The 25,371-nt window shown below is 38.9% G+C and overlaps 3 protein-coding genes and 1 pseudogene across 3 annotated transcripts; 3 read left to right on the top strand and 1 right to left on the bottom strand.

Annotated features, from left to right (window-relative positions):
* Window positions 1-487: 487 nt before the first annotated feature.
* LOC137983821 (uncharacterized) lies at window positions 488-6,367 on the top strand. The gene is made up of 5 exons (XM_068830999.1): window positions 488-729; window positions 2,448-2,724; window positions 3,823-4,020; window positions 4,798-4,941; window positions 5,665-6,367. The coding sequence occupies exons 2-5, from the start codon at window positions 2,470-2,472 to the stop codon at window positions 5,839-5,841; spliced, it is 774 nt and encodes a 257-aa protein (XP_068687100.1). The 5' UTR covers window positions 488-729; window positions 2,448-2,469; the 3' UTR covers window positions 5,842-6,367.
* A 137-nt stretch (window positions 6,368-6,504) lies between these two features.
* On the bottom strand, window positions 6,505-11,570 carry LOC137983828 (uncharacterized). The gene is made up of 3 exons (XM_068831007.1): window positions 11,451-11,570; window positions 10,671-10,803; window positions 6,505-10,439 (listed from the first exon to the last, which is right to left on the bottom strand). Exons 1-3 carry the CDS (start codon window positions 11,568-11,570, stop codon window positions 10,354-10,356), a joined length of 339 nt encoding a protein of 112 aa, XP_068687108.1. The 3' UTR covers window positions 6,505-10,353.
* A 118-nt stretch (window positions 11,571-11,688) lies between these two features.
* LOC137983830 (centromere protein W-like) lies at window positions 11,689-15,299 on the top strand. The gene is made up of 3 exons (XM_068831008.1): window positions 11,689-11,818; window positions 12,093-12,206; window positions 13,542-15,299. The coding sequence occupies exons 1-3, from the start codon at window positions 11,729-11,731 to the stop codon at window positions 13,566-13,568; spliced, it is 231 nt and encodes a 76-aa protein (XP_068687109.1). The 5' UTR covers window positions 11,689-11,728; the 3' UTR covers window positions 13,569-15,299.
* An 8,060-nt stretch (window positions 15,300-23,359) lies between these two features.
* Window positions 23,360-25,371, top strand: part of LOC137983823 (uncharacterized) — a 4,389-nt pseudogene continuing 2,377 nt past the window's right edge.

Genomic DNA, 25,371 nt, shown 5'->3' with positions numbered 1-25,371 from the left:
ATTTAATGTTTGCGGAGACCTTGTACACAAATTATTCACCTGCTCGTGGGAGTCTGCTTTTGACAACCGAACACAATTTCAAGAAACTCTATGTGATAGCGTCTGCTACAGCGCTATTTTTAAAATCGTTTCGGATCCAAGTTTATACATGCGTTGTGTACCAAGCTTCATGGGAGAATTTAGTAAACGTCGAGAGAATTACTTTTTAAAAAACCCAACTACCCAATAGTAGCATTATATTCTTTCAAGTACGTTGCACCGAGATACTTTGTAGATTAAGCTCTGTTTCGTTTTAACACAGCCCTGAAACTCATTTGATGAAGTGGTACTTTCAGAATGAATTCCGCGTGAAAATGAAATTCTAGAGTTACCCGACGATCAGTGATTTTACTTCATTACATGCATGTGGTGCGCGTGATCTCAGAGTGAATTCTCAATATGCACGCACAGCGGACCTATTTTTCTGAGAGGTAATTGGCGCGATTAAATTCACATATTTTTCATCTATATATGTGTTCCTATTTTTCCGAGAAAACAACTGAAGTTCTTCGAGTCCTTCATCTGTGAGGACAGAGCGTTTTTGGTTAGTGTGCTTGGCAAGGCAAACCTAATCAAGAACATACATTATAACTCATTTTCACCTAAAGCACGGTGTCTTTACTCGAAACAGTCTGAAAGGTTTTCTTACGTGAGGATAATTCATTCTCATCCACTGAAGAGACAACAAAGGTAAGGGAATGAACATTCTTCATTGTTATTGTCTGAGAACAGGACAAAGCACTGACTTTTACATATGGCCGGGGTATGTGCAATCATTCACAATTGTGCAAAATTCTGGCCAGTATACAGTTTTTGAGCAGTATGCTCTCTCGCAGCGCAATTGGATTCAAGCGTCGCTCGGCTGAGAGAGAGCAAGGAACGGAGAATCCATTTCACGCCCTAATTTCTTCTTAGGTAATTGCAGCCAAAGAACTAATTAGCCAGTGATCAGAAAATTAGTTTCACTTTTGTTTTCAACACGAGCATAGAATTTGAAGGAAATTTACAGCTTTGCTGCAACGTACCATAACCTAATATTTTAAGTTTAGTGCAGCTATCCGATATTTCAAAGTTTGTTTACTATAGCAGTTTCCGAGAAAATGCCTTTGCAAAGCCATATTTCCAGTTGCCGCAGAACGCTGAAAACTGACATGAGATAGTGAGTTAGTGTGGAAATGCATGCTAGATTTGTTATTGGCTACTTTTATTCTTGGAAAACATTGGGAAAACTTTGATTTCCGAATGCTGTGGAACAGCAGACAATTGACTGATTTGTTGAATCATAAAAACACTGCCAAATACCAAATATTTGGGGATTAACAAGTACGACCCAATTCATTTTAGCTACTAAAAGGAGGAGGTAAAGAGGTAAAAGCTATCCAGAGCCTTAAAAAATGACTCAACTGTTGTTTAACAGTGCGGCTTGTTAACAGTAGGGCTATCGAACGGTCCCATTCAATTTAAAAATGCTCGCAAAATTTGGCATTTGCTCGAATTTCTCGCAAAATAATTAGATGAGTGCTCGCTTGCTAGCGCACGCAAACCTTGAGCAACCGCTCGTATGCTCGGATTCGCGTTAAAATTCGCTGTGGTGTACTAAGCGGAAACAAAATTTACATCTTGGAAACAAAATTTGACGCTGGAGAAGTGGGAGAAACACGCGCTATTGTTTCTGGAAGCATGTTTCCTATTTTATTGAAACTGATACAGGTAAGAATTCTTCGGGAAGGGCACCCGCAAAGGTAGAATGCTGTTTATTGCTTTGCTGTTTAATTAATCCTTAACTAAAGTATAATAACTGCATTTCTGGGATTTCAATAGAGGTTAGACAACGAAACGATTTCTGTGGAACTGATAAACTCCGTAATTCAAGTGAAATTAGGTTTTCGCAATAAACATGGTTATTATCGTTTGCGTGTGTTATTTGTCCGGTTGGGTTTGTTAAATTTCCCAACTGATCGCTGCAAGCCATCAGGTATCATCTAAAGTGCTCGCACTGGTCGTGCTCGCAAAAATAAACGCACTGCTCTTATGCTCGCAAATGCTCGATGCCCCTGGCAATTTCACGGTAACAACTGCGAGTGGCGCTTACTGAATACGTCATACCTATTGGAGTCTTATGTGCTGTTCAGGCTGGATAAGGATTACTAAAGTATGACAATTTTTTAACGTAGCAATTCTGAGCTGTTGAATTAATTGAACTCTAAGATTTCACATTCCTGCGCAATTTTAATTTCCTTATCGTTAGCGATGCTGTTCTCGCCATAGGTGTTTTAAACTGAACAAGACCTTTCATTTCATTACTGTGTGTGCTTTGCATTCTTACATTTGGCTATTCTAGGCTACAGGAGCCATTTTCCTGCCTGAAACAGTTTCCAATTATTATTCATTGACTTGCCCACTTGCAGATAAACTCCAGCTTTTCTTAATATGAGCCAAACCTCAGGATTCCCGCAGGCTTCCCCTGGTCAATTTCAGCCAGTGTACACCCAGGCCCCTCCAGGACAGCCGTTGTCGACACCACAGGCACAGCCTGGGCAATATTTTGTTCGACCTGGACAACAGATTCAAGCAGTTGGACAACAGGCACAGCCTGGTCAGCGTCCAAATCGAAGAAGGCCAACCGTACCCCGCACAACTGCTTACTGGAAAAGTTCTTTCATTGCGGATAAACTGGTTGAGTTTGTGAGTACCGTTCCCTTTTGCATCTGACGCCAAACTTGGAAATCATTTACTAATTAATTAAAAAAATATGACTAAACCTGAGAATAGAGAACAGATAAATGATCCATCTCTCATCGGCTTTGATATTCGAGCCACTTTCCTCTTGATTAAAACATAAACAGCCGATAATAAATTACATTCATGTGGGGAGGAAAACTCACACACCTTAACGACTTTTGGGCCACGTTTTAACCTTCTGAGAGTTCAGAGTGTTTCGCCAGTCGGTTCATGTCCTGTTAAGGGTTTTGGGGAATTCACAGATAAGCAGACCTGCCAACTCCTGGTAAAGGAAAATCAGGAGGCCCATGAAAAAAAATCTGGAGATTCTACAAAAAATATTGAGATTCTGTTTTTTTTTCCCGATCAAACCCCTTTCTATCAAGGGAACTAGACACCAACCTCATTCCCAGGGCCTACCCCGGGGGCCTACTTCCCTTTCGAAATGGTAGACAGACGCGGAAAATAATGGTAAGTTATTGAACGAAAGCAAAAATCACGTCTCGGTACAAAAAAGTAGCAAGTACAGCGTTTTTCTTTATAAGTTTATCACTTTATGGTACTAGCATTCCTCGTAAATATTCCATTTTTATTCAACAACTTAGTTTATTTCATTTCAGAAGGATTTTTTCCAAAAAACCGTGAGATATTTGGAGCCTTGTCGTGAGACTGTGAGAAATGAGAAAAAATCGTGAGACTCACGGCAGAACCGTAAGAGTTGGCAGGTCTGCATTAGTATAATAAGAGATCTTCCCGTCTGTAAGGACTGGAGTATATAACCTGTCTTCAGTCATAAGTTAGTCATTTGACTAACAAAAGACGGCTCGAAGCCGACCAATGACTGATGACAAACTTTACACAAGTCTTTCAGCGAATACCGTTTTACTTTACTGACCAATCGCTTTCAATGGACCAGACTTATAACATTATCGACTGACAAACACTATTCACTTGAAACACCAGTCACCAACAACGGCTCTTTTCATAAATACTCTCATCGGGACGATCACACAATGCGAACTGGAGTAAATTTCTTACAAGAATATATTTCTGTTAATGTAGCTGATGTTGTTAGCCACTTGGATCTGTATCGTCAGTTATACCAAAGGAATGATTGAAGCAGATGGAAGAGTCAGCTTCTTCAAGGGAATCACAGTGTTTTGCTGGGTGATGGTCATTGTGTTTCAAATAGCATTTGCTCCGCTCTCCTCCAGTCTTACCCAAAATTTCTTCTCAAAACCCAGGCACTTCACAATTATCGTAAGTATGCATTGCATGTCTCAATGAGGTCCTCACGTGAATGCAGAATTTTTTTTCAGTTAAAACATAACATAATTTTAAAGAATAACCCAGTTACATTTAACTGGCTGTTGAAGGTATAATAATGATGTAATATTAATAGTTTATTAACAACTCTAGCAGTTAAAAACTGAATAAACAGTACAAGTAACAAAAGTACAAGGTAAATAAAGACAAGATCAAAATGAACAGGCCATCGCATTCGGTTTAAATGTAAACCAACTTGGTTTAATGGCAACTTAATAGAGGAACATCCAACATGGCTGCCACGCGTTTCCTGTATCTCTGCGCATTGATAGCAAACCATCAAAATAATTAACAATTATTCACCGAAGTGGAGGTGATTAGTACTTGGCTAATCACCTCCGAGCTAGCCCGCAATCAGCGCGCGTGAAAAGTACTGTTCACTTGTATGATAAATACTAACAAAGAATATCGGTTAACTCACCCACGGTCAGCGTCACTAGCTAACAACCAAGATTTCTTTTGTTTTATTGGTGGCTAAATTTAAAGAACAAAATATTTTTTGTAAACTTCTTAACAATTATCTCTTTTTCTGATTCTTTATTAATGTAGCTTTGTACATCTACAACAAGCTTTATTGCCATGTGTTCCCCATTTATATCATCTCTGCGCCATTATGGACCTCTCAGAGTTACGGAAAGCGAGATTAATACCCTCGCGTGCCCCTTTTGAGTAATTGTGTTAGCTAAATATCTTCCTTCTGTTTATTTGCAGTGTCTTGTAGTGCAGATCATATTGACCATATTGCTGATCGCTTGCACGGTAAATCTGATGCCCCTTGCACACGATTTCACCAAGTTGTACGATTTCCTGAACGAGAGCGGAAAAACAACCCTTATAACCCTGTACCTGGCACTGGTAATTTAACAACTTTTAAATCATTCTTGCTTTGTAAGGTTGCATAAAGAAATTGGATCCCAGCTGCTCTCAATCTTGAGATGAGGCTAATCATTCTAAGAATTCCTCTATTATTATTGTCAGATACTGTTAGAAATTTTAGTTGCGAATCCCTATGATTTCGTGAACAGAGAATTTACTGTAACGCCGCATGATTTCCACTTAAATAATGCGTAAAAATAATTCGCTCTTTCGTAGGCGTTTTTTTTTTCACGCCACCGAAGAAGTACACGGTCTGTGCGTGCGTAAAGGGGCATAGGTGGTGTCAAACTTTTATCATTTATCTTGGTCAAATGAAGCAAACCATATCAGATACAAGAAAGGGACTGTGAAGAAGAACACACACTCGAACTATGAACTCGGAACCTTTACGCAGAACAGAAAGACCAAGCATTTCTTCTTTTATAATTAACTGAATGGTAGGACGTTGTGCCACGTTTTGCATTTTGAATTCCCCGCTGGGGTAGTCTACGTGAACGAAAAACAATTCTTCCATTGAGTTGCTCTCCATTCAACTACAGTTCCAAATTCATTTGCATGATCTTGAAAAAACTGGATGTAAACGATATTTCTTGTTTGGACCGGGCCTTGTCTTCCACCTCCCAGTCCTCTCTCAGGTTTTCACCTTACCAGTCCAGCTCAGATTGACAACACCTAATAACCAACGTCTGTTCTTCTTGTCAGATTTTTGGGGTTTTTTCCTGTTTTTGTTTCCTGGACGACATTCGATCGCTGTATAAGATGGTAGGCACACAAAAGGCAGAAGAGCAGCAAGCTGTTGTCGTCAACCAGCAACAAGTGGTTGGCGCGTTTGCCCAGTCCGTCCCAGCGGAATCCGAGCCGCACGACGCCCAGATGTAAGACTTTCCGACTGCATCAGCGACTGTTTTTCGACATTGTATATTCTTTTACTTATAAGCAAGACTATATAGGGCAATAGGTTGTGAGTTTTTGTACTTGATCTGTGACTGTTTATACCTCGCCTCCAGATCGTAGGCCTAGCCACAAATGTCTGGATATTTTTCTAACATCGCATTTCAGGACTTCCCGAGATTGTTAAGGTGATTCCTCAGGAACAAAAATTACCGATGAATTTTTTTTAAACTTTCTCTGAATGTTCCCTACAAAACACTATTTCGAAAAATAAAATAAAAAAGATAGGTCACCATTCTCGCACAAGAGATATGATGGGTCAATCTTGCCCCATTTATGCCTGTACTCCTGCTAATCTCGCGCGTTATTCATTGGTCCACGTTACATTTTGCGGTAGCTGAAAGTCCAGTTTATCAAAGTAATACTCGGAAGAAAACTTGACAGGAAGAAAGTATGGAACATATGGAACAATATCATATAAAATTTGTGGAATAAATTGCACCATTTAAAACGAGGTGGACGAAATGCATTCGTCGAGTCGATGTTTTCGTGGTCATAATTTACATCTTAGAGTAACGGTTTTGTGCACGCTTTCAGCTATATCTTTTTTTCCTTCCGATAACTTTTTTTAACTTTTTTTTAGATTAAAGAGGATAACACGGGCACTATTATTATGCAATAAAAAAATATAGGTCACCATGCTCGTTTAAGAGAAAACGAACTTTTATTTCGCTGTCAAGCCTTGCTTGTGGGAAATTTCTTACGTTTTGCACGTGCACGCGCTAGTTTGCGCGCGCTAATGACGCAAAAATCGTGCGCAGCACTTATTCAGTTAGTTACAAAAAATGGATATTCGTTTTCCAAAGTGGGGGACGCTGAAAACTTCATACAGTAGCCTGAATATTCTTCACTTTTGATGTCGTGATACCCACAATAGTACATATATCTTATTAGACGTTTTGTTGTGTAGTATCGCTGAGTATTTTTACGAGTTGTGCCGTATTTTGGCGAGCCCGTAGGGCGAGTCAAAATACAAACAACGAGTACAAATTCTCAGCGATACTACACAACAAAACGTCTAATAAGAGATTTATTATCCAACACGCCAAATTAGTATGTTCTTGCGAGCGAATTTCGTGAAGTATGCGAAGCGGAACGGAATTGGCGCGAGAAATCCAGCTAACTGATTGGTCAACGGCAGGAAACCTGTCAAACCGGTCCTCTGGAGTTCAAATACCGCGTGATATTTGTACTCGTCTTAAGCGTTATTTGTACTCTGCGAAGTGCAGTTGGATAATAATGCTTCTGATCATTGGTAAGGTATATATAGTTACCCGGATTGAGAACCAATAAGCCTGATGCTTTGGGAGAAAGTACACCTTATCGAATGGTGAGTGACTGGGAAAGTGACCCTTAATCGTGTTTTGCTTGATTTCTAGTCAGTCAAATGATCAATTACTGCAGTGTACCTGCCAACTGTTTTATTAGTTTTAGGTGAGTAATTTTATCTTCGAAAGGCCAGGACTTTTGAGGACCAGCTGAATATATCCAAAGACGTTTCGAACCTTCACAGATGGGTTTCGTAAACATTTTCAAGCAAGGCGGAGAGTTAGGGAAAATGTGCCACCATTGCCCTTTTATTTTATTTTATTGGTCCAAGATAACATAGTTTTCGAAACTGTTTCACTCATGGCTAAAACAGCTTAAATCGCTCAGCAAGGCGTGTGGTTCGCGTAGGCTTCCACCCAAAAGCGTTATACTGTTAGAGAATATAAAAATGCAAGCTAGAGTATATTTTATTAAGTGACTCATTCGTTATTAATTTGTTAAAGGAAAACTTGTTTTTAGTGTTGGGTTATATAATCGTGTGATATTCCAGAGCATTAAAAAAAGTTAATTCAGTCTCTATTTCCGGTCGCAGTTATTTCAGCAACTACTTCAACTACTGCTCAGCTCTTGACTGTTAACGTATACAACAACCGTTACAACAACAACTACAACTTCAACTTCAACTAGGTCTCTTGTCACGTTCCTTTTGAGGGCTCAACCACATGACCCATCAACTCACTGTCAAACTGTCAATTACGCTAACGTAACGTCATGCGCAGTTCACGTAAGGCCCTTTTGCGACTACGCACCGAGCTACTTAGCATATTTTCCTTCGAGCAATCAAGCTTGACTAAAATATTTTCTTCTTTGATTTTAACCAAGTATTTCTAAGTGGTTGACCCAAACAATTAAGTAACGTGAATAATATAAAAGTTACAATCTTAATTTTTACCGATTAAAAGTTTAGGATAACACTAAATTAAAAGAGAAAAGTTGTTGTTAAATATTTCTTACAACGTAAGTGTTACAAGAAGATTGTATAATTGCAGCTTCGTGAATTGGTCTTTTCCAAAACCATAAACCCGCCTTTTCCATATCATTATCTCTGTACGTGCTCTTAAGTTTAAACATATGCAAACAAACACCTTAGTACTGATTAAGGTAAATACACTTTTCCTGGCCTTTTGTGCGAGGTATAAACGAGAACAAATTTTAATTGGACAACCATATTTCAATGTCCAAAAAGGACTACTAAGCGAATAAAGTTTGGCTGAAAAATTACACCGCAAAATTTCTATGTTATAAATTCCTAAATGATTGTTTCCAGAAAGAGCGTTTCCAAAAACTAGCCATCGGATTTATTTCATTATCTCGACTAACACCAAAAGAAACTAACCATAGCAACCGAGTAAACACAGCTGGAAAATCCCGAAATAATGGTGTTCTATGAATATGAATAAACTCAAGTTTAATAACATGGTATTTGGGGAGAGTATAATTTTAGCAATAATGAAATAGAGAGTAAAGTAACCTTTTAATGCTCTGGAATATCACACGATTATATCTACCCAACACCAAAAATAGGTTTTCCTTTAACAAATTAATAACAAATGAGTCACTTAATAGAATACACTCTAGCTTGCATTTTTATTCTCTAACAATACTCACGCCTAATAAGACGCGAGAGTTAGCAGGCAAAACTCCTCATCAGTTACTTCTGATTAACAAATCCAATTGATCATACTACTTGAGAGTAACAAAAGATTGTTGTTAATGCAGCTAGTATTGATAGCCGGATTTGTGACGTGCGTTGCCGCTGCAAAGAACCGAAAGTACCCATATACAACATATATAAACGTCGTATAAGTTGATATTGTAGCCCGCTAAGGTTTGTCAGTCATATCAGTAATAAAAATCTCATGGTGTTTTAACTTCATATGTATGTCTTTGCGTAATAAAGAACTATTGATTGAATTAATATTTTGCACTTCTATATTGTCCGAGGTAGTGAGAGCGATAAATGACGTCAACAGCCATTTTATATGAGACAAGTTTCTGAAATAACTAAAAAAAAAAACCTAAAATAGACTGCGAGTTTATTTTAGGTAACTAATCAAATATTCAGATAGAAGGGGTAATTATTATAAATAAGCACAACGGCCTCGAACAACCATTTTCAACAACTTTACATTTACTTTACTAGTTAGCAAAACAAGCTTTCAACCAATTAATTACTTGGCTAAACATTACATACAGTTTGTATTTGCTTTAAGTATCTTAAATCACATGTTTAAAATTTCAGACGTCTGTTAATTTATACTAGCTTTATAGTTAAAATATATTATTTTCTGTTCTGTCTTACTAGCAACCTGATTAATCACCATTTAAAACACTGTTGAATTTGTGAACTAAAACCCTGACCATAAAAAAGTCCAACTGAGTGTTCATCACTAATCCCTTCCCTTGATTACTTGAAATCATCAATTTTAACACCATTAATCAATTGGTTTGCACGTGATAATTAATCACACAAACACTGCAACAGCTATTAGCTATCAGTAGAATTCTACAGTACTAGTATACTATTAGTATTCCTATCACAACACTACCAAACCTATATTACAACCTGCCCTATCTACATGTACCTTATTTTACATGAATACATGTATGGTCCTAGCAATATGTTTCATTAAAACTAATTAATGAAATTAAGTTTTCTACGTCTGTAAAATGAATTCAATTATCTAGTAAAGTACCAAGCTACCCAAGCGGCATAGCTCATTAGAAGTGAACATTGTGAGCAATGCTCATTGTCAGAGCAAATAGGGACATCCCAGAACTGTTATTTGTTTTAGAGAGGTAAATAGGGTTATGATGTATTCCAGCAAAGGGCTGGAAAATTGGGTTCATAATATTGGATTTCTTTTATATGACTGTATAGTTTATACATGACAAGTTTTCTGTGGTCATTTTAAGAAATTTATTTCTTTTGCTACCAGTGACGGTTCCAGACTGTGAGCTACGAAGGGTGCAGTTTTGTTTTGCTTGCTCTGGTGGCATTTTTCCCTTATGTTTTTTTCTCGGCCCCTCCCGTAGATCTGCCAATGGCGACTACATGTACAATGGTATTTTGTAGTACGTAGTATTAATTGAACAACTTTAATACAAGTGTTAGTCATATTCCGAGCCAATTGTGATGCTCAGTTCCTTGCCCATAATGTCTGTCTGATGGAACCACTTGTTTGTATCAAAAACAACTGCAATCAGAAAAATGCACCACATTAAAATCATACTAAAAAAGGAGAGAAAATCGCAACCAGATTTTAAAAACTTAAAGTGCATGGCATTAGCAAGGTAAACTTAAGCAGTTGTAAATAGTTTGTATGCAGTTTGGTTCCTCTCTTTGACATCGAAACCTCATGCTCAGATCTCAAACCAGAAACTGAGCTTTAATTCGTTAAAATCGATGACAAGGCTAAATAACATACTTATCTCCCCTGGATGGACAGTCACTTCAAGTTTTGGATCACAAACAAGGGAACATTCTGGAGGGGGCTCCAGTGTCCACTTTTTTGTACCCTTGATTTGGGCCTGCCAAGATGGGTTCCCTACATTGTCAATCTGCAGACCAGAATAAAATAGCGGGGAGAAGATTTAAATACATTTTACTAGGTAGTGTTACACTTTTAGTGAAGAAATATTATAAACAAATTAACACTAATCTTGACTGTTATTTTCTCTTCTTGATAACAGAGTCGAGATAACTTTGAAACATTGTCAGTACTTTTTGTTTACTCAATTTTCTAATCAATTGTATTTCAAAATGTTTCCCTATCAGAACTCCAAGAATCAATACCAATATGACAATCAGTCTATTTCAGGCAGCAGGCACTCTTCCTTGCCACTGTATGCTCAGCGTGTTTTTATAAGGAATCTCCCTAGTTTGTAACATTCAGAATTCAATGAAATGGCCTTATAGATGAGAGAACTAAATACAATTTAGGGTGTACATGCACATGTACATGTCAGTTGTAAGGGAATGCAGTGGTGATAATTAGTAATCTTGACATAAACGTTCAATACGACAGGGACACTGAGACTGTACCTTCTGTCCAAGAAGTTTAAATATTCTACCGCTGTTGTTATTTTTCCGTGGGGGAAAAACATTAGCAAAACGAGCATTAACAGACCGGCCCCTACAAAGATGGAGATTTTGTATTTTGTTTTTAAACTAAAGGCACTGCTTAATACGCTTAAATTAAACAAACCTCGGGATCACATTGCTTTGGTTTGTAGGCCTCTTCAACTCTGCTTTCCTTACAACTTGATTCTCCAAATATATCGTCGTCAAACTCAAATTCCGACTCCTTCATCATCTCTCCCTCCATCTGGATTATTCATGACTGCTACATGAGGAAAACCCGGTAGCGATTGCGGGCTCAAATCGTTCAGGCGGCGGGAAAAGCGAAAAGCGAGGAGCGCGAGAAGCAAAATCGAGGAGCAAAACAAACATGTTAATAGTTGGGATTCTTTTTACTTGAGAAACATGAAAAGGACTTTTCCACGGGCCCAGCAGAAATCGATCATTAAGAAATATCAGAGCAAAGCAAGGCTCTCACGAAATGCTGACATTTTGGTAAGATCCCATACTCAGTATACCGTTCGCGTGCATCACACTTGAGCAAAGTTAATTAGCTTTGAAGCTAGTGCACTTTTGGAAGTTTGAATCTGACCACTTGAGGAATGCTTGGAGGATATTGATCTTGGAGGATATTGATCTTGTTTGGAGATAGAGATCTATTTAAAATTTATAAGTTTATTGTAGGAAAGCAACAAGACTGGTAGAAAATCTATTTTCAGCATGAACATTTCGAATGTTCGCAACCTAAAGAACAATTTTTTGTTCACAGATCTTTCTAGATTACATACTTTTTTTAAAACGATTAGCATCAGAGTCAAATGTCAAGGCACAGGAAAGTAAAGAGAAGACATTACAAGCTAATCATGTTAATGCAGTTTTAAGGGTGAGTAATTTCAATATTTTGATGAAAGAACACTCCCTCTATAATTCAACTACGTCCTTCCCCCTCCCTTTCCCAGGCCTCAGGTAAAATTCTTCAGATAATGGCCAGTTGGAATCTATATCCAATGAAGCCATAAGAAAAAGGGTGGGAAGAAGGATTTCCTCAAAGGGCTCTGAAGCAAACTTGCTAATTTATTAGCCAGTCAAAATGTACCCCGTAGGGGCATAAAAAATTTCAAGCCATGCCCAAAAAACAGGATCTTGGTACCTCTTAGGGGTTCCATTCAAAATTCTCAATGAGCAACCCTGATTTTACCAGGGAGTTTCCCCCTGGGAATCAACTCTCTTATCCTTCATTCTCTTTTAAACACAAATGTCAGTGATTCAAAATCAAATTACACACAACCAACTGTCCATTGTTTCACTGGGTGTACTCATACTTAAGATAATATCGACAGGAGTAGCTGTCAGAACATTTGAAAGGGGATGCCAAAAGGTACCAGAAGCATGTGACCTCAGAGAGTTACTTATTGTAATAAAAGGTGACCTTTTTGGATTTTAACACTAGGCAGTACCTTGCATACAGTGGTTGCACTTGAAGTACAAGTGACGGTCAAAACCAAGATGTCCTTAATATAAGTTCTATAGAAAATGTTTGCTTCTGACTCTTGTTGTTTCAGAAACAACAAGAGTCAGAGGCAAACATTTTCTATAGAACTTATGACATCTCCTGACTACACTTTTTCCATTTTTAAACATGTCCTTAATATGATATAGTCTTTTTCTTCGCAGCTAACAAAAATGTACCTTACCAGGGGGGCCTGCCTGCATCATTTATCTAACCTCCATACTTGTCCAATACTCTGACAAATTTATGCATAGCATTGTATTGTATTCTATTGTATTGCAACGTTCTCAATTGTGTTGTATTGTTAATCTATTGTTATGTAGATATAATACAATACAATGCTATGCATAAATTTGTCAGAGTATTGGACAACCCTCCTAACCTCTTAGGGAAACTTGTTAAAAATGTAAAGGGAAGTAGCCAGCTGTGCACTAGTTTCTTGCTAGTCCTGATTTCAAATCCTTGGGTACACTTTGTAAATAGCCACCTGGTCTGCCTCCTGCAAGTTGGGATTTTTAACTATGTTATGTTTATTTGAAATATTATTTTGTTTCCTTTGTTTCAGTGACATGCTTGTAAACAAGCTAAGCTTAGTGCTTGTATAGCTAAGTAGTGCATGAACACCATAAATAAGCTTTACGTTTATATTTACAGTCTTGATCATTTTGTTACAATAAGTCCAAGAGAACTCTCTCTTTTTATTTGCAGAATGTATTAAAAAGTTGCAAAGGATAAAAACAAGGGAAGTTTTGGAGCTATGAAAGAATACTGATTTCACAAACAGTATGGATACTGAAGACAACAGTTGAATATTTTTTTTGGATTTACTCCTATTACAAAGAATTAGCCACATTAGACCTATTTTTATTTGTTCTATAACTACAGATGTAATGTAAATTGACTCTGGAAGACATGCTCAGTAACAGCAATAGTACACTTTTTCCGTGTCTAGATAGCCTCATCTAAACACGAGGAGGGTTGGAGAATTTCAAGACAGCTATGCAAACCCAAAGACATAGTTGAGGGTTTGCATAACTTTCAAGAATTCTCCCAGCCCACGGGTGTTTTTTGTCGAGGTAATGTAAACGTGGAAAAAGTGCTCTATTGCTTCTATTAAAATTTCAAAACGACGTGCGAATCGAAATGTACATTTTTATTCTCAGGATTCCCAACAAGTTGTTTATTTCTATCCGCCAAAGCGTTTCTTTCACTTCCGAAGAAGGAGAAAACAGAAATCTTTGTGGGGACCAGGGTAAAGGTGTATAGCTAACATTGTTAATTATTCCACAGAGCAAATTTTTTTAATATAAAGTATTGAAATAAAGAGTTCTGCACTATGTGGATATTGAGTATTTCAGAACAGATGCAAATCAGTCCAGGGTCGCTTCAGCAATCCAGCTTTCCAAGTTAGTGATTTTCACAGACGGATTGAAGTTACGGCCGAAATTAAACTAAAATGCCACACCATTCTTCATCTGCTTGTTCGGCCTACACTATACGTAAAAGAAACCCTGTCTGAGGTTGGAACTTTATCATGTCAAACCTAGCCTAGCCTGTTCCTGTTTTGCCCTGTTTTTTTTTTTTTTTTTGGCTTGCCAGTGTTTTTCTGTTGCATCCCTGGTACACAAACAGATATTTTGACACAACAGACACCCACCAAGAAATGGGGTGGAATCTCTTCTGTCATTCCAAGGGCGGTTGCACATTTCAGAATGAGGTACTGGTGTCTTAACATAGTGCCGAGAGGTCTAAACTGTGAATAAAATGAGGGTTGCTGACTACTGTTGGGATAATAATCAAACGTTGGTTAAAACACGGGATACTAGATGACAAACAATACAAGGATCCGACATTGGCGGGTAAAAAATTGCAGCTGCAACACAACAGAATGGAACCTATCAAGGCCCGATGAAAACTTCTCTTATTTTCACAATGGATGCAAATTCCAGAGTGAAAGTAGCACGTCTTCGTGCATGCACTGAATAATAAAAAAAAAATGTGAATGAAACGGGTGCTTATTATTAAAACAAGGTAAATCAAGAAACAGTTTATTGAGAAACTTTTGTTTGTTCATCTCGCGACCTAACACCTCACAGCTCATCTATGCTACTCTGAAACTCACGAGCTCGACTTGAAGTAAATCAAAGAAACGTCTTGTTTTCATGAACTGGCGTTCTTTTTTAGTTCATATAAACTCCGTAAATCTACGTCGTTCTGGTGGTAAAAGATAGGGTTGGAACCCGCTAGTTCGAACTCGTTTATGTCGAACTCAAAACTATCTGCTATATTGAACCCCTGCTATTTCGAACTACCGTAAACTGCCGGGTATATAAACCGCAACCCTCCACCATCCATTGTTTTCAGAGCGGGTGCAAATTCCAGAATGAAAGCGGCACTTCGTGCATGCAGGTGCAAATTAATGTATCAGTCAATTGAAACCCCGGCCCTCCGAGCGCCGGGACGGCGGTGGTTTAACGCGGCCAAAGCTGGGATTTAACGCACTTTTAATGGCGTGTAGGACCCGGGGACGGTGGAAAAGGGACCTTACGCATCTACGACGACGACGGCGAGGACGACGCCTAAAAAAAAATTGTTTCTATTTTACTTTGAAATTTCGCATTTATTGAGATCTATTCAGTGTGTTTGTTGGTATTAAAACATGCCTCAGCTGAATATGCTACGAATGTATTCATTTCCAAAGAGAAATACGAAAAATTAGCCTTTGTGATTCACGTTCTCCAAACAACGCAGAATATAGTCATTTCACGTTGTTGTTTTGCAGCAGACGGCAAAGAAATGTACCAAGAGTTATAACGCACGTGCACAGCTATTGTTCTGCTCATTAAACCTTTTGTTTGGTGACGTTCTCGTTGCCGTTGCCGTCGTGTTTTTCGTAAGGTCGCATGTCTGTAACTGGGACCGTGGGACGGCGATTTAACAGCACGTGCAAACCCGGAAAAAGGGAGGGGGGGGGGGGGACAACAACCGGAATCGGACCATTAGCAAAGTGATGGGCGTGGTGGGAAAAAAATCACGCAAGGGAGGATGATTGAAAGCATAAAATAAGCAAACCTTAAGGACAACCACGGCTTAAAATTTATAAAAATAAAACAAGGTGCTATTAACAGCCATCCTTGCCTGCTTGATTCGTTTGAAATTAAGCAAGTACACACCGTGTTTTGAAAGCCTTAACATATAGGACTTATTCCACAACTGACCTGATATGTATATTAAATATGGCGATTGCTACAACTGCTCTTAAATCAAACCGTGAGCTCAAATTCTCTCAAAACTTATATTGTTCCCAATAGGTAGCAAACAGTTGTAACAACGTGACTGATGTGGCCAAACGGGAGATCTATTGGATTGATCTCTGGCTTTGACGCGCTGCCGTAAATCAGTAACAGCAAGGACTGTGTATTGAAATTGAAAACTTCAATCGCAGACTGCAAACGTGACAACAAGGACAAGATCAGGCGATTTTACGAGGTGCGCGGTATTGGTTCAGTCCGGTGTTCGGATGTCCCTGCTATATATGGCTTTTAACAGACTATAGGGGGCGGAGAAATAAGCCATCTTTTAACACTGGGTAAACGTTAAACTCCCCGCTCTGCACAACCTCCCCATAAATTAAGCACTGATCTGTTGGCACAAGACTGTTTTTCGGGTTGGACCTAGAATTTCAATTAATCACAGTAGCTTTGAGTAAGTTGAGTTTCGTATTGTTAGATCTCATCAGTCATTGTACATGCACATGGTTTTGATAGCATGAGTTCAAAACCTTGAGAACGAAAAAAAAAGAAATTGACAAATGACGAAATGATTAATCATCGCGGTAATACACACAACTTAACTAAGCAGTTCCAAAATTAAAGCCTGGAAAAAATTCAGGCTTAAACGGGATTTGAACCCATGCGTCTGCGATACCAGTGCACAACCTCGTTCCCAGGGTCTCTCGTCTTACCGCCCCCTGAGGCGAGCGAGGAGAGACCTGGCACACGCTGGTCACGTTCCTCTTTGACAATTGAGAACATCAGGGAAGGGTCCTCTGTAATCAGTCAATTTGTCGCGTTGAGCTTTGTCAATATTCAAAGTATCGCGCTGTGCTGCGACTGACATTACCCGCGATGTTTAGCAGTACTTAGCCTTCAGGATGAAATTTCGAATATTCAGATTGTTGCAAAAAACATAACAATGTTTCTAGAAAATTGTATAGCTTTCTCGAAGTAAAGCTACGGCAGTCTGAAGCTGGTTGGAGGAAGATAATATAATATCCGTGATCAAGAGGCAACACACAGTGCCTTCAGTTCCAATCAAATATCCGGTCGTAGCGTCCCAACATAGAATCAAAGTAAGCATTATTTTCACGGAACATCTTAATCTTTGTCCTTGGAGGATCAATACTAAAAACATGTCTTGCAATAGAATGGCGAGCCTAAACAAAGTAGGCACTACGCGAAATTTTGTTTGGTTTGTAAAAAAATCTGTCAACGCGAAGCCATTTCTAGTGCGAACGATTTTTTGCACCCACCAAAATTTTTGCAAGCGCTACGAAACTTCAAAGATTCCGTCGACTAGCTTTAGAGGCTGTAAAAATTTTGTCAGGCGAGAAAATCCTTTGTTCCTTGACATCCATCCGTCATTGGGTCGTTAAATTTTGCAGCATAATTATTTACGAAGCGAACGTGACCGTATGACTTCCCGCGAGTGTTCGATCTCTCACTGAACATATTAGAGTATCAGTTAAACCATCGATGACTCTCTACCCATTCGCATATTTCTACGGAGCAAGATCTCAGGAAAATGGCACTGGACAGGTGCAGATGGATTTCGAACCAAGATTCTGCAGGGCGAGGAAATATCCAGTGCGGGTGAAAACGACGGCGATGGCGGCGTCTTCTCTGATGAATTAAAATCTCCAAAATGAATAACAGACGAATCCTAGCAACCAAAACTATAATTAATTGTTGATATAGCAATAACAGGTTCTGTATGAAAAGCAAAAGTGCCATGAAAACATTTCGGGGGAGCATTTTTCATTCACAAATTCGACCGGAAACTTCGCGCGAAACAGACACCGACACACATTTCAAGACATCTTGATGGTATTAAAATTGATCAAGTTATCTGTCACTAAAAAAAATTCGCATCATCATGTGCGAACAGGATTGCGAAAACAAAAAATTGGTGATTACAAAATTTTCAATTTTTTTGCAAACGCAAAACCCAAAAATTCGTCTTAGTGCGAACAGGGCAAAGTATAAGTACGGTATGGCAAATTACAGAGGTGTCAAACTCTGCGAAACGACATGCAGTTAACCACATGCCGACCTAAGACTTCAAAAATATGCTATAACACAGTCAAACGACTCCACTATACTTATAATTTCCATTTCGCCTAACAGGGCAGATGTTTCCTTTTCTCAGAAACACCGCGCGTGAAGCAACGAAAGGTCACTGAGAGTCTTTCAGAGAACGAAAATTAAAAGAGTACACAATTCTCACAAACCGTTGGAGTCACGTACACTGATTTATTTGACATAATAAAAATTATTTTTTTCTCTTTGTAGCCTTCTTTCGGTCGAAGATAAATCCACTTTTTTGATAGGAGAAAGCACGGCGAAATGCAGACCGCAAAGAGTCGTTCGATCTCTGCAAAGCTAGGGGACGGCCGACGGCGTGACACCAATAAATCTTTTCACCCTGTCGCTCCTCTCGAAATAACTTTGGCTTTCATTGATCCCCTGATTACTCTTAAACTGTTTTATCGTCGTTCACAACTTACACCGCAGTAGACCTGGTTTTAATTCATTCCGAGGAAATGATCAGATGAGTCGAAGATCTTCCATACACAGCCTGGGCCGTAGCGTGCAATTCTTCATTCGCCTTGTTGAGGAGATTTTTACAATATGTAACGTCCTTAATTGAACCACACAACCTACAGCAACTTTGATATTCCTTTATCAGATGATGGATGAGGTTTTCGCCGGCATTTGCAGAATAAGAGCATCATATCGCTCCTGGTTTATTTTGGTGACAACCACATCCCGCACTCCCGTTGGTTAAGTATAGACAAAATCATTACTAGACCACCCTTCCCTTCAATAAGTTAATTGTCATCTCCAAGATTCTTGGAGACACGTGACCAGCGTGTGCCAGGGTTTCTCCTCGCTCGCCTCAGGGGGCGGTAAGATGAGAGACCCTGGGAACGAGGTTGACCAGTGCAGTGCTGTACCAACTGATCTATCAAGCAAACTGGGAGCTGGTCACCGAGTTCGGTGTAAGCTACTGTACTGCTATATCAAATACAAATGTCATCCTCCCTTCTCTTATAGCACTTCACTGGCAATAATGTATATACACACTCGTAAAAAATGACTGCGGCTAAAAGCCGCACTATCAAATTTTGTTCAAACTTGTTGGTGTGCATATCTCTACCTGGTAAGACAGCAGAGCTGGTCGTTGGAGTCAAATGGTTACTTTACTTTTATCAATTTCAGAAAGGACAGAAGACAAAAGAAGTAACAAGCATGAAAATATCTCCCAGCAGTTTGCTCTGCTCTTCATTGTTCTTGAGAAATAGCTAGTAACTGTATGGAAACATATATGTATATAATGAAATCCCAAAATGTATACGAAGGAAAAATAGCCAGAAGCTACTTAGAAATAGTGCTACTAGTCTACTTATAGAAGAGATAGTATTTTGTGTCGTAAGGGCTCTTGATAGAGGATAGAAGTTCGACAACAAATGATAAATTCGTGGTTAAACTAATTCAGTATAATTTGTATCTTTCCAAATATATATTATTGATAAAAGTCGGACACTTTGAATTACATTAGAGCAGTCATTTTAAATAAACTAAACTAAACTTATTATAATTGATAGTGATATTTTAAAAATAAAAGTACCATGCAACAAAACATTAAAAATCTATAAAAAACGTTCACAGGCTAAAAACGTTAAGAGTTGTCGGCTGTCGAAGCTGAAGACTGACAAACGAAAGCTCTAAAGTTTTTAACTTTATATAGCCAGTGAACGCTTTTTATACATTTCTAATAAACATTGTTTTAATTCCCTGCCAAATCTCTTTTTAGTTATTTCCCTGCTTCACTCCGTCTTGCCATCTTTCACTACGCAGTGTGCGAAGTCGGCTCATTCCCGGTCTAAAAACCTGTGACACTCACCAATGACGTAAAACAAAGAAAACAAAGAAGTCAATATAATAGACCCTAACCCTAACAATAGCTAGAAGGCAAAGAAAAACGTCACAGGTTTTTACACCAAGGTAAACCCAAAACTCAGGTTAACACAGGAATGACAGATGCAGCTTCACTGGTGATAACAATACCCTTTTGACGCATTTAGTTTATCATGCAAGTATACAAATTTATTTTGTTGCGCACTGACGCTATGTTGTTTAAAAAAATTTGAAGTAAGTATTCGTTATATTAAACTGTCAATTGGCAGCAGGGAAGGGAGTACAGAGTCCACTCTGTTACACCAGAAGTTTGCGCAGGTGTTGTGATACTGTCGGCCACCATACATGAGTTTGCCATCAGTGAACTACCGGCTTTGAAATAGTTTCAAATTGTGCCGGGAAACACAGAAGCGTGACGTGTCAACCGTGTTTGCATACTCTCATCTAAACACGCCTATCGACCAATGAGAATGCGCGTACTGTCTCAAATATATAAACAATAGCCTCCATTTGGCGCGAAAATTATGCTAGGATATTTGTCCGCGGACATTATCTGTTCCGAGAAGCGAACAGTTTTCCGAGAGCGTAGCTCGAGGAAAACTGTGAGCTTCGAGGAACAGATAATTTCCAAGGACAAATACCCAAGCATATTTTCGCCCCAAATGGAGGCTATCTTGTTTATTATCCTTCAAATCTTTTTCGCAACGCGAGCCGTTTTGAAAATTGGGGGATATTTAACAATAGACCTTTTTCGCTTGTACATTTTGTTTTCCCAATACAGATCATGTGATGATACTCAGGAGATTTGATCCTTTGTTTTGTTCATTAAAAAGGAACATGCAAGCATGAATATGTCTGCATGTACTCTTTTTAATAAACAAAACAAAGGATCAAATCTCCTGAGTATCATCACATGATCTGTATTGGGAAAACAAAATGTACAAGCGAAAAAGGTCTATTATCCTGCGAAATCGCGCGGAATATCGTCTGATACTTAGCCGACGAGGCCGTAGGCCAAGTCGGCTAAAATCAGACGATATTCCGCGAGATTGAGCAGGATAATTGTTTAATTATTCAACAAATTGAAAACAAAATTGATTTCCAAGCTCGTAACATTTTTAAACCTTTCTGTCGACATTTTTTCACTTCACTTTTTCTTCCCACGTACGAAGCTACGTATATCGCCGGATATCTGTTACCTACGGATGACAGATATCAAGAGCATCATGACCATATTTGGATAGTGTTACAATTTGTTGAATAATAATCTCGGATATCCCCCAGTTTTAGCTGGGTGATATTCGGTCACGTGACGTGTTTAGACCAATCGCGCGCGAGCGAAAAGATTTGATGGATTATAATTTATAATATCTTGTAGCTCATATTGTTTCAAGCACTCTGTTTGGAAAGCCACAGGCTTTCTGCAACTTTCAGGAAGGAATATTGGGGTCAGCTAGCCCATACGTTTTCAGATTTAGTCTCCAGCAAAAGTATTCCAGTGAAAAGTGTGGAAAGTAAATCGACACTGAAAAAAAAAGTTGGATTCCATTGGTGACTTCAGCAGTTGCAACGTTGAGCTCTGACACTATGAGTGAGTGATATTTAAAAATTTTTCTCGAAATGCATATTTAATCAAAATCAGATCAAAATGCTCTCTTGGCTTTCTTGGCTAGCTTGCTTCAGAAACACAAATACTATTTCAACCAATATTACTCAAGTCCTGTACTGACCATAGCATACCTGATTTAGAGATGGATGCTCTTATCCTCAGAGTAACTCTGTATATTTCCACAATGGCTTAAAGATACAAATTGGCACAACTGTATTAGCAATTATCCTTCAATAATTTCCTAAGTGACCTTTCCTCTGATTGGCAGTGACGCTGGAGGTGACCTTGTTTTACGACCTTACTGCATTAGTTGTGTAAATCAAGCTGTTCTCATGCTAACTAGTTAAATGAAAAAGCAGAGAGGTCTGTATCAATCAAAGCAAAGTCACCTCCACCCTCACGGTGCATTCAGAGAAGATCTTCGGCGTGGCCTTTAAAATGTTGCGACTTACCGGCGTGCGACTGAAATTTTTGGCGAATAGCGGCGTACACATTAATAGTTGCTGGTGCGTGCGTATAAACCTTTAACTACGTACGGATACTTGGCATGATAACCGTGACTTCTTTAAAATTTCTCTTTATCCCCCATTTTATTACTCGGGCTTTCCAAAGGAAACGCCCGAGTTGAAATTTCGGCTTCGTTTTTTTTTTCGTTCAGCCACAGTTTGCAATTCTTTAATTAATACGCATGCGCGAAGATTTTACTGATGAGGCATGGTGTAATGGCGGACGGAGAAGAGTTTATGCGGTGGAAGATCAGCACAAATACTGTGTACGGATACAAAACGGAAACAAAATGTGCACACAGCGTTCGCGGTAGACCGACACTAAAAGATCAGGAGCGCTTTCGGAACGGGTTGGTCCGCAAACCTTACGAGAGATCTCTTCATGAGCGAACATTTATGAGTGAACCTTTCATCAAGGAACATGCTATATCAACTGAGCAAAATTATCTTATGTTAATCGAGAGAAGCATAAACTAAAATCTGTCTGTAGACGCGATCGTGAACCAAGCAGAATACCAATACGATGTTTGAAAAGTCTAAGCCGGGAACAAAAGCAGAAAGGTCAGGGAATTTGTCTATGCGCGTATTCTTTCGTGTATACCCATGTAATCTACATTGTACTGTTATGTAAATGCTTAAAATATATGTAGGAAAACGAAGTTTAACCTCGGCTATTGATCAAATATTGTTCGTTTGAATTCTTTTTGAAAGCGTTGAGCTCACTCGTTTTGCCGATGTTTCTTCCGAAATGAATATTTAATCAGTGGCGTGTTACTTAACACTCCGGAAAGTACTTCCTAAGTAGACTCTGTGACCCCCTTTCCGGTCACCCCGCGCTTAGATTTGCTTCCGATAAACACTCCATTTTGCTTGCAATTAACCCAACCCGCTAAAAAGAATGTCTTCACACTACATAACATATATGTTTTCCGCTTACTGTATACATAAGTAGTAACCCTGCATCTCCAGCGTACCGAGACAAAAACAGTTACAAGATAAACCCATAATTACACTGAAAAAAGCCTTACCGAAGTACGTGCAACAAAAACAATGTTTATCTCCAACTCAAAGCCCGAGTAAACGCAAAATATGCGTCTCGTCTCATACGATAATCTTATACGATCCGTTTGAGTCCAAAGTTTACCATTGAGCATGATACGAACAAAATTGGGATTATTTGAGCCCAGCGAGTACCAGAGGGTTTATTTTCGTGGCAAATCCGCGATCGTTGGCGTGGAATTTAAAAAGCCTTGTGTTCGGCGTGGAAGTCTTGGATTCTAGGAGTGACTTCTTGCTTTCCTATTAGTTGTGTTCTTCTCATACCCTGGCACACTCTGTAGCAGTTTGAAGGTAAGCTTGCTAGACATTACAAGTTCACGCATACCTGAAAAATATGTAGCTCCTTCCTTGGATTCTAGGACTTGCCCAGATTGCTTGCCCATTTTCTGAATGGCCAACGTAGCTGTTGCTAACGTTAAAAGGCAACTGTTAAGACAACGGCTCCAAGCACTTGCATGTTGATCCATGTCCTGAAGAAACAATTAATGGGCAGTAAGTTTACATGCTATGGCCTGTGTGCATTGCGTAGCTTTGGCCTTCAAGTTATCTGTTATATAAGTGTCTGGAGCTATCTTTTACTACAAAACAAGAGCGATTCGAGAAACGATTTGAGTCCATGTCGACTAAAATTGTGTGATTTTTTCCGTATATCGAAAATACCATTGCTCCATACGCTCAAGTTTTTCCATCTATCAAGAGTTTGTCAAATATTAGTACTCCAATAAACACTGCTTCCAGCCATCGCAAAATGTAACGTAAGGCGATAAAATAACGCGCGTGATGGGCAAGGTCCATCATCTCTCTTTTGCGAGCATGGTGACCTATCTTTTTTTTTGTATTTTTTGAAGTAATGCTTGGCAGGGAACATTTATACAGGGCAACAATGACTCTCCAGTCAACTTTCTTGGGACCATGAAAGATTCGTGTTGAATAAACAATGAATGTCCACGTGCCACAAGTTGTCATACTTGTTTACATTTTCCTTTCTTTTGATTGGTTACTTAACACTTCCCGCGTGACGAGTTGACGCCTATTAAAGTCCACATCTTTAATACGACGGAGAAATTAGAAAACGCAACAATCACCGGTCATTTTGGATTTCTGTTCGAGGAACTCTCCAACTTCGTTCCCAGGGTCCTCTCTCTAGAGAAAGGAGCCTGGGAACGAGGTTGGAAACTCTCATGCAAGTGCGACGTCATCCTTTTTGAAAAACTCTGTTTTCAAACTGTTTTTCGTCCACACTAAAATACAAAAACAGCGTTTACAAATGTCTCCAGTTTGAAGAGTGTTTGCGTAGAGCAGTGAAGCAGAATTCGAAATTCAATAGCTTTCTTGCACACTTTCAAACAGGAAAAAAATTACACATTTAAACTTGTGAGAATTCCATCCATACTCTGGCAAATGAATCAAAGCGCCAAACCTTGTAATATATATGAGAGAACCTCATAACGAATCACACCGATTAAAGTTTAATCCGACTGGCCTGATACAAAAGACGAACGCATTACAAATATTATTTCTCACAGTAAAACTCATATAGCTACATCCGGAACCGAGTGGCATATTTCCGGGGTATTTTCTCGCTTTTCACGTTTATTTGTGGAAACAGTCAATTTGTCTATTTAGAAAAAACGAAAATTACACGGTGGTTTGAAGATATGAATTTCATTTTCGAGTGGTAAAAAAAAATTACGAACAAGCGAAACACGTGTTGCTACAGGTGTCAGATGTCTCGCTCGCCACGCTCGTTCGTAAAACATAAAACACTATTTTTACCACTCGAAAATGAGATTCATATCTTCGTGCGGTGTGGCATAAGTTACATAGTAGTTACAGGATATAAGCGTGCGCACAAAGGATGTTTAGGAAATTAACATATTAGTCAACGTTTTGATATCTTGTTTGTTCCTTGAGATACGCATTTAAGACCCGAGGCAATTGTTAATATTTCATCATTATTAACTGAGGTAGAGGTATGTGGACTAAATCTCATGTTACTACGCTCTCAGTACTGTTACGTTATAATGTGCAAGAACTAGTCCGTAAAACAGGACTACGACGAAAAGAGAACAGTTTACCAATATTAGACTTTATAACATAGATTGGACCCTGCGCGCGCTCTGATTGGTCAAAAACCTATGTTTTATCAGAGTATAAAACATAGA

The sequence above is a fragment of the Montipora foliosa genome, chromosome 13, assembly GCF_036669935.1.
Source record: "Montipora foliosa isolate CH-2021 chromosome 13, ASM3666993v2, whole genome shotgun sequence".
NCBI classification, from domain to species: domain Eukaryota; kingdom Metazoa; phylum Cnidaria; class Anthozoa; order Scleractinia; family Acroporidae; genus Montipora; species Montipora foliosa.
The sequence above is the reverse complement of the archived record's forward strand: the minus strand, read 5'-3'. Positions and strand labels throughout refer to the sequence as shown.

Excerpts from the sequence above, each read along its gene's own strand:
- LOC137983821 (XM_068830999.1), top strand. The coding sequence starts at position 2,470 with ATGAGCCAAACCTCAGGATTCCCGCAGGCTTCCCCTGGTCAATTTCAG. Across the intron at positions 4,021-4,797 it reads CCAGGCACTTCACAATTATC|TGTCTTGTAGTGCAGATCAT; the intron begins GTAAGTATGCAT and ends GTTTATTTGCAG. Across the intron at positions 4,942-5,664 it reads TAACCCTGTACCTGGCACTG|ATTTTTGGGGTTTTTTCCTG; the intron begins GTAATTTAACAA and ends TCTTCTTGTCAG.
- LOC137983828 (XM_068831007.1), bottom strand. The coding sequence starts at position 11,570 with ATGGAGGGAGAGATGATGAAGGAGTCGGAATTTGAGTTTGACGACGAT. Across the intron at positions 10,804-11,450 it reads CAAAGCAATGTGATCCCGAG|ATTGACAATGTAGGGAACCC; the intron begins GTTTGTTTAATT and ends TCTGGTCTGCAG. Across the intron at positions 10,440-10,670 it reads TGTCCATCCAGGGGAGATAA|TTGTTTTTGATACAAACAAG; the intron begins GTATGTTATTTA and ends TTCTGATTGCAG.
- LOC137983830 (XM_068831008.1), top strand. The coding sequence starts at position 11,729 with ATGAAAAGGACTTTTCCACGGGCCCAGCAGAAATCGATCATTAAGAAA. Across the intron at positions 11,819-12,092 it reads CACGAAATGCTGACATTTTG|ATCTTTCTAGATTACATACT; the intron begins GTAAGATCCCAT and ends TTTTGTTCACAG. Across the intron at positions 12,207-13,541 it reads ATGTTAATGCAGTTTTAAGG|AATGTATTAAAAAGTTGCAA; the intron begins GTGAGTAATTTC and ends TTTTATTTGCAG.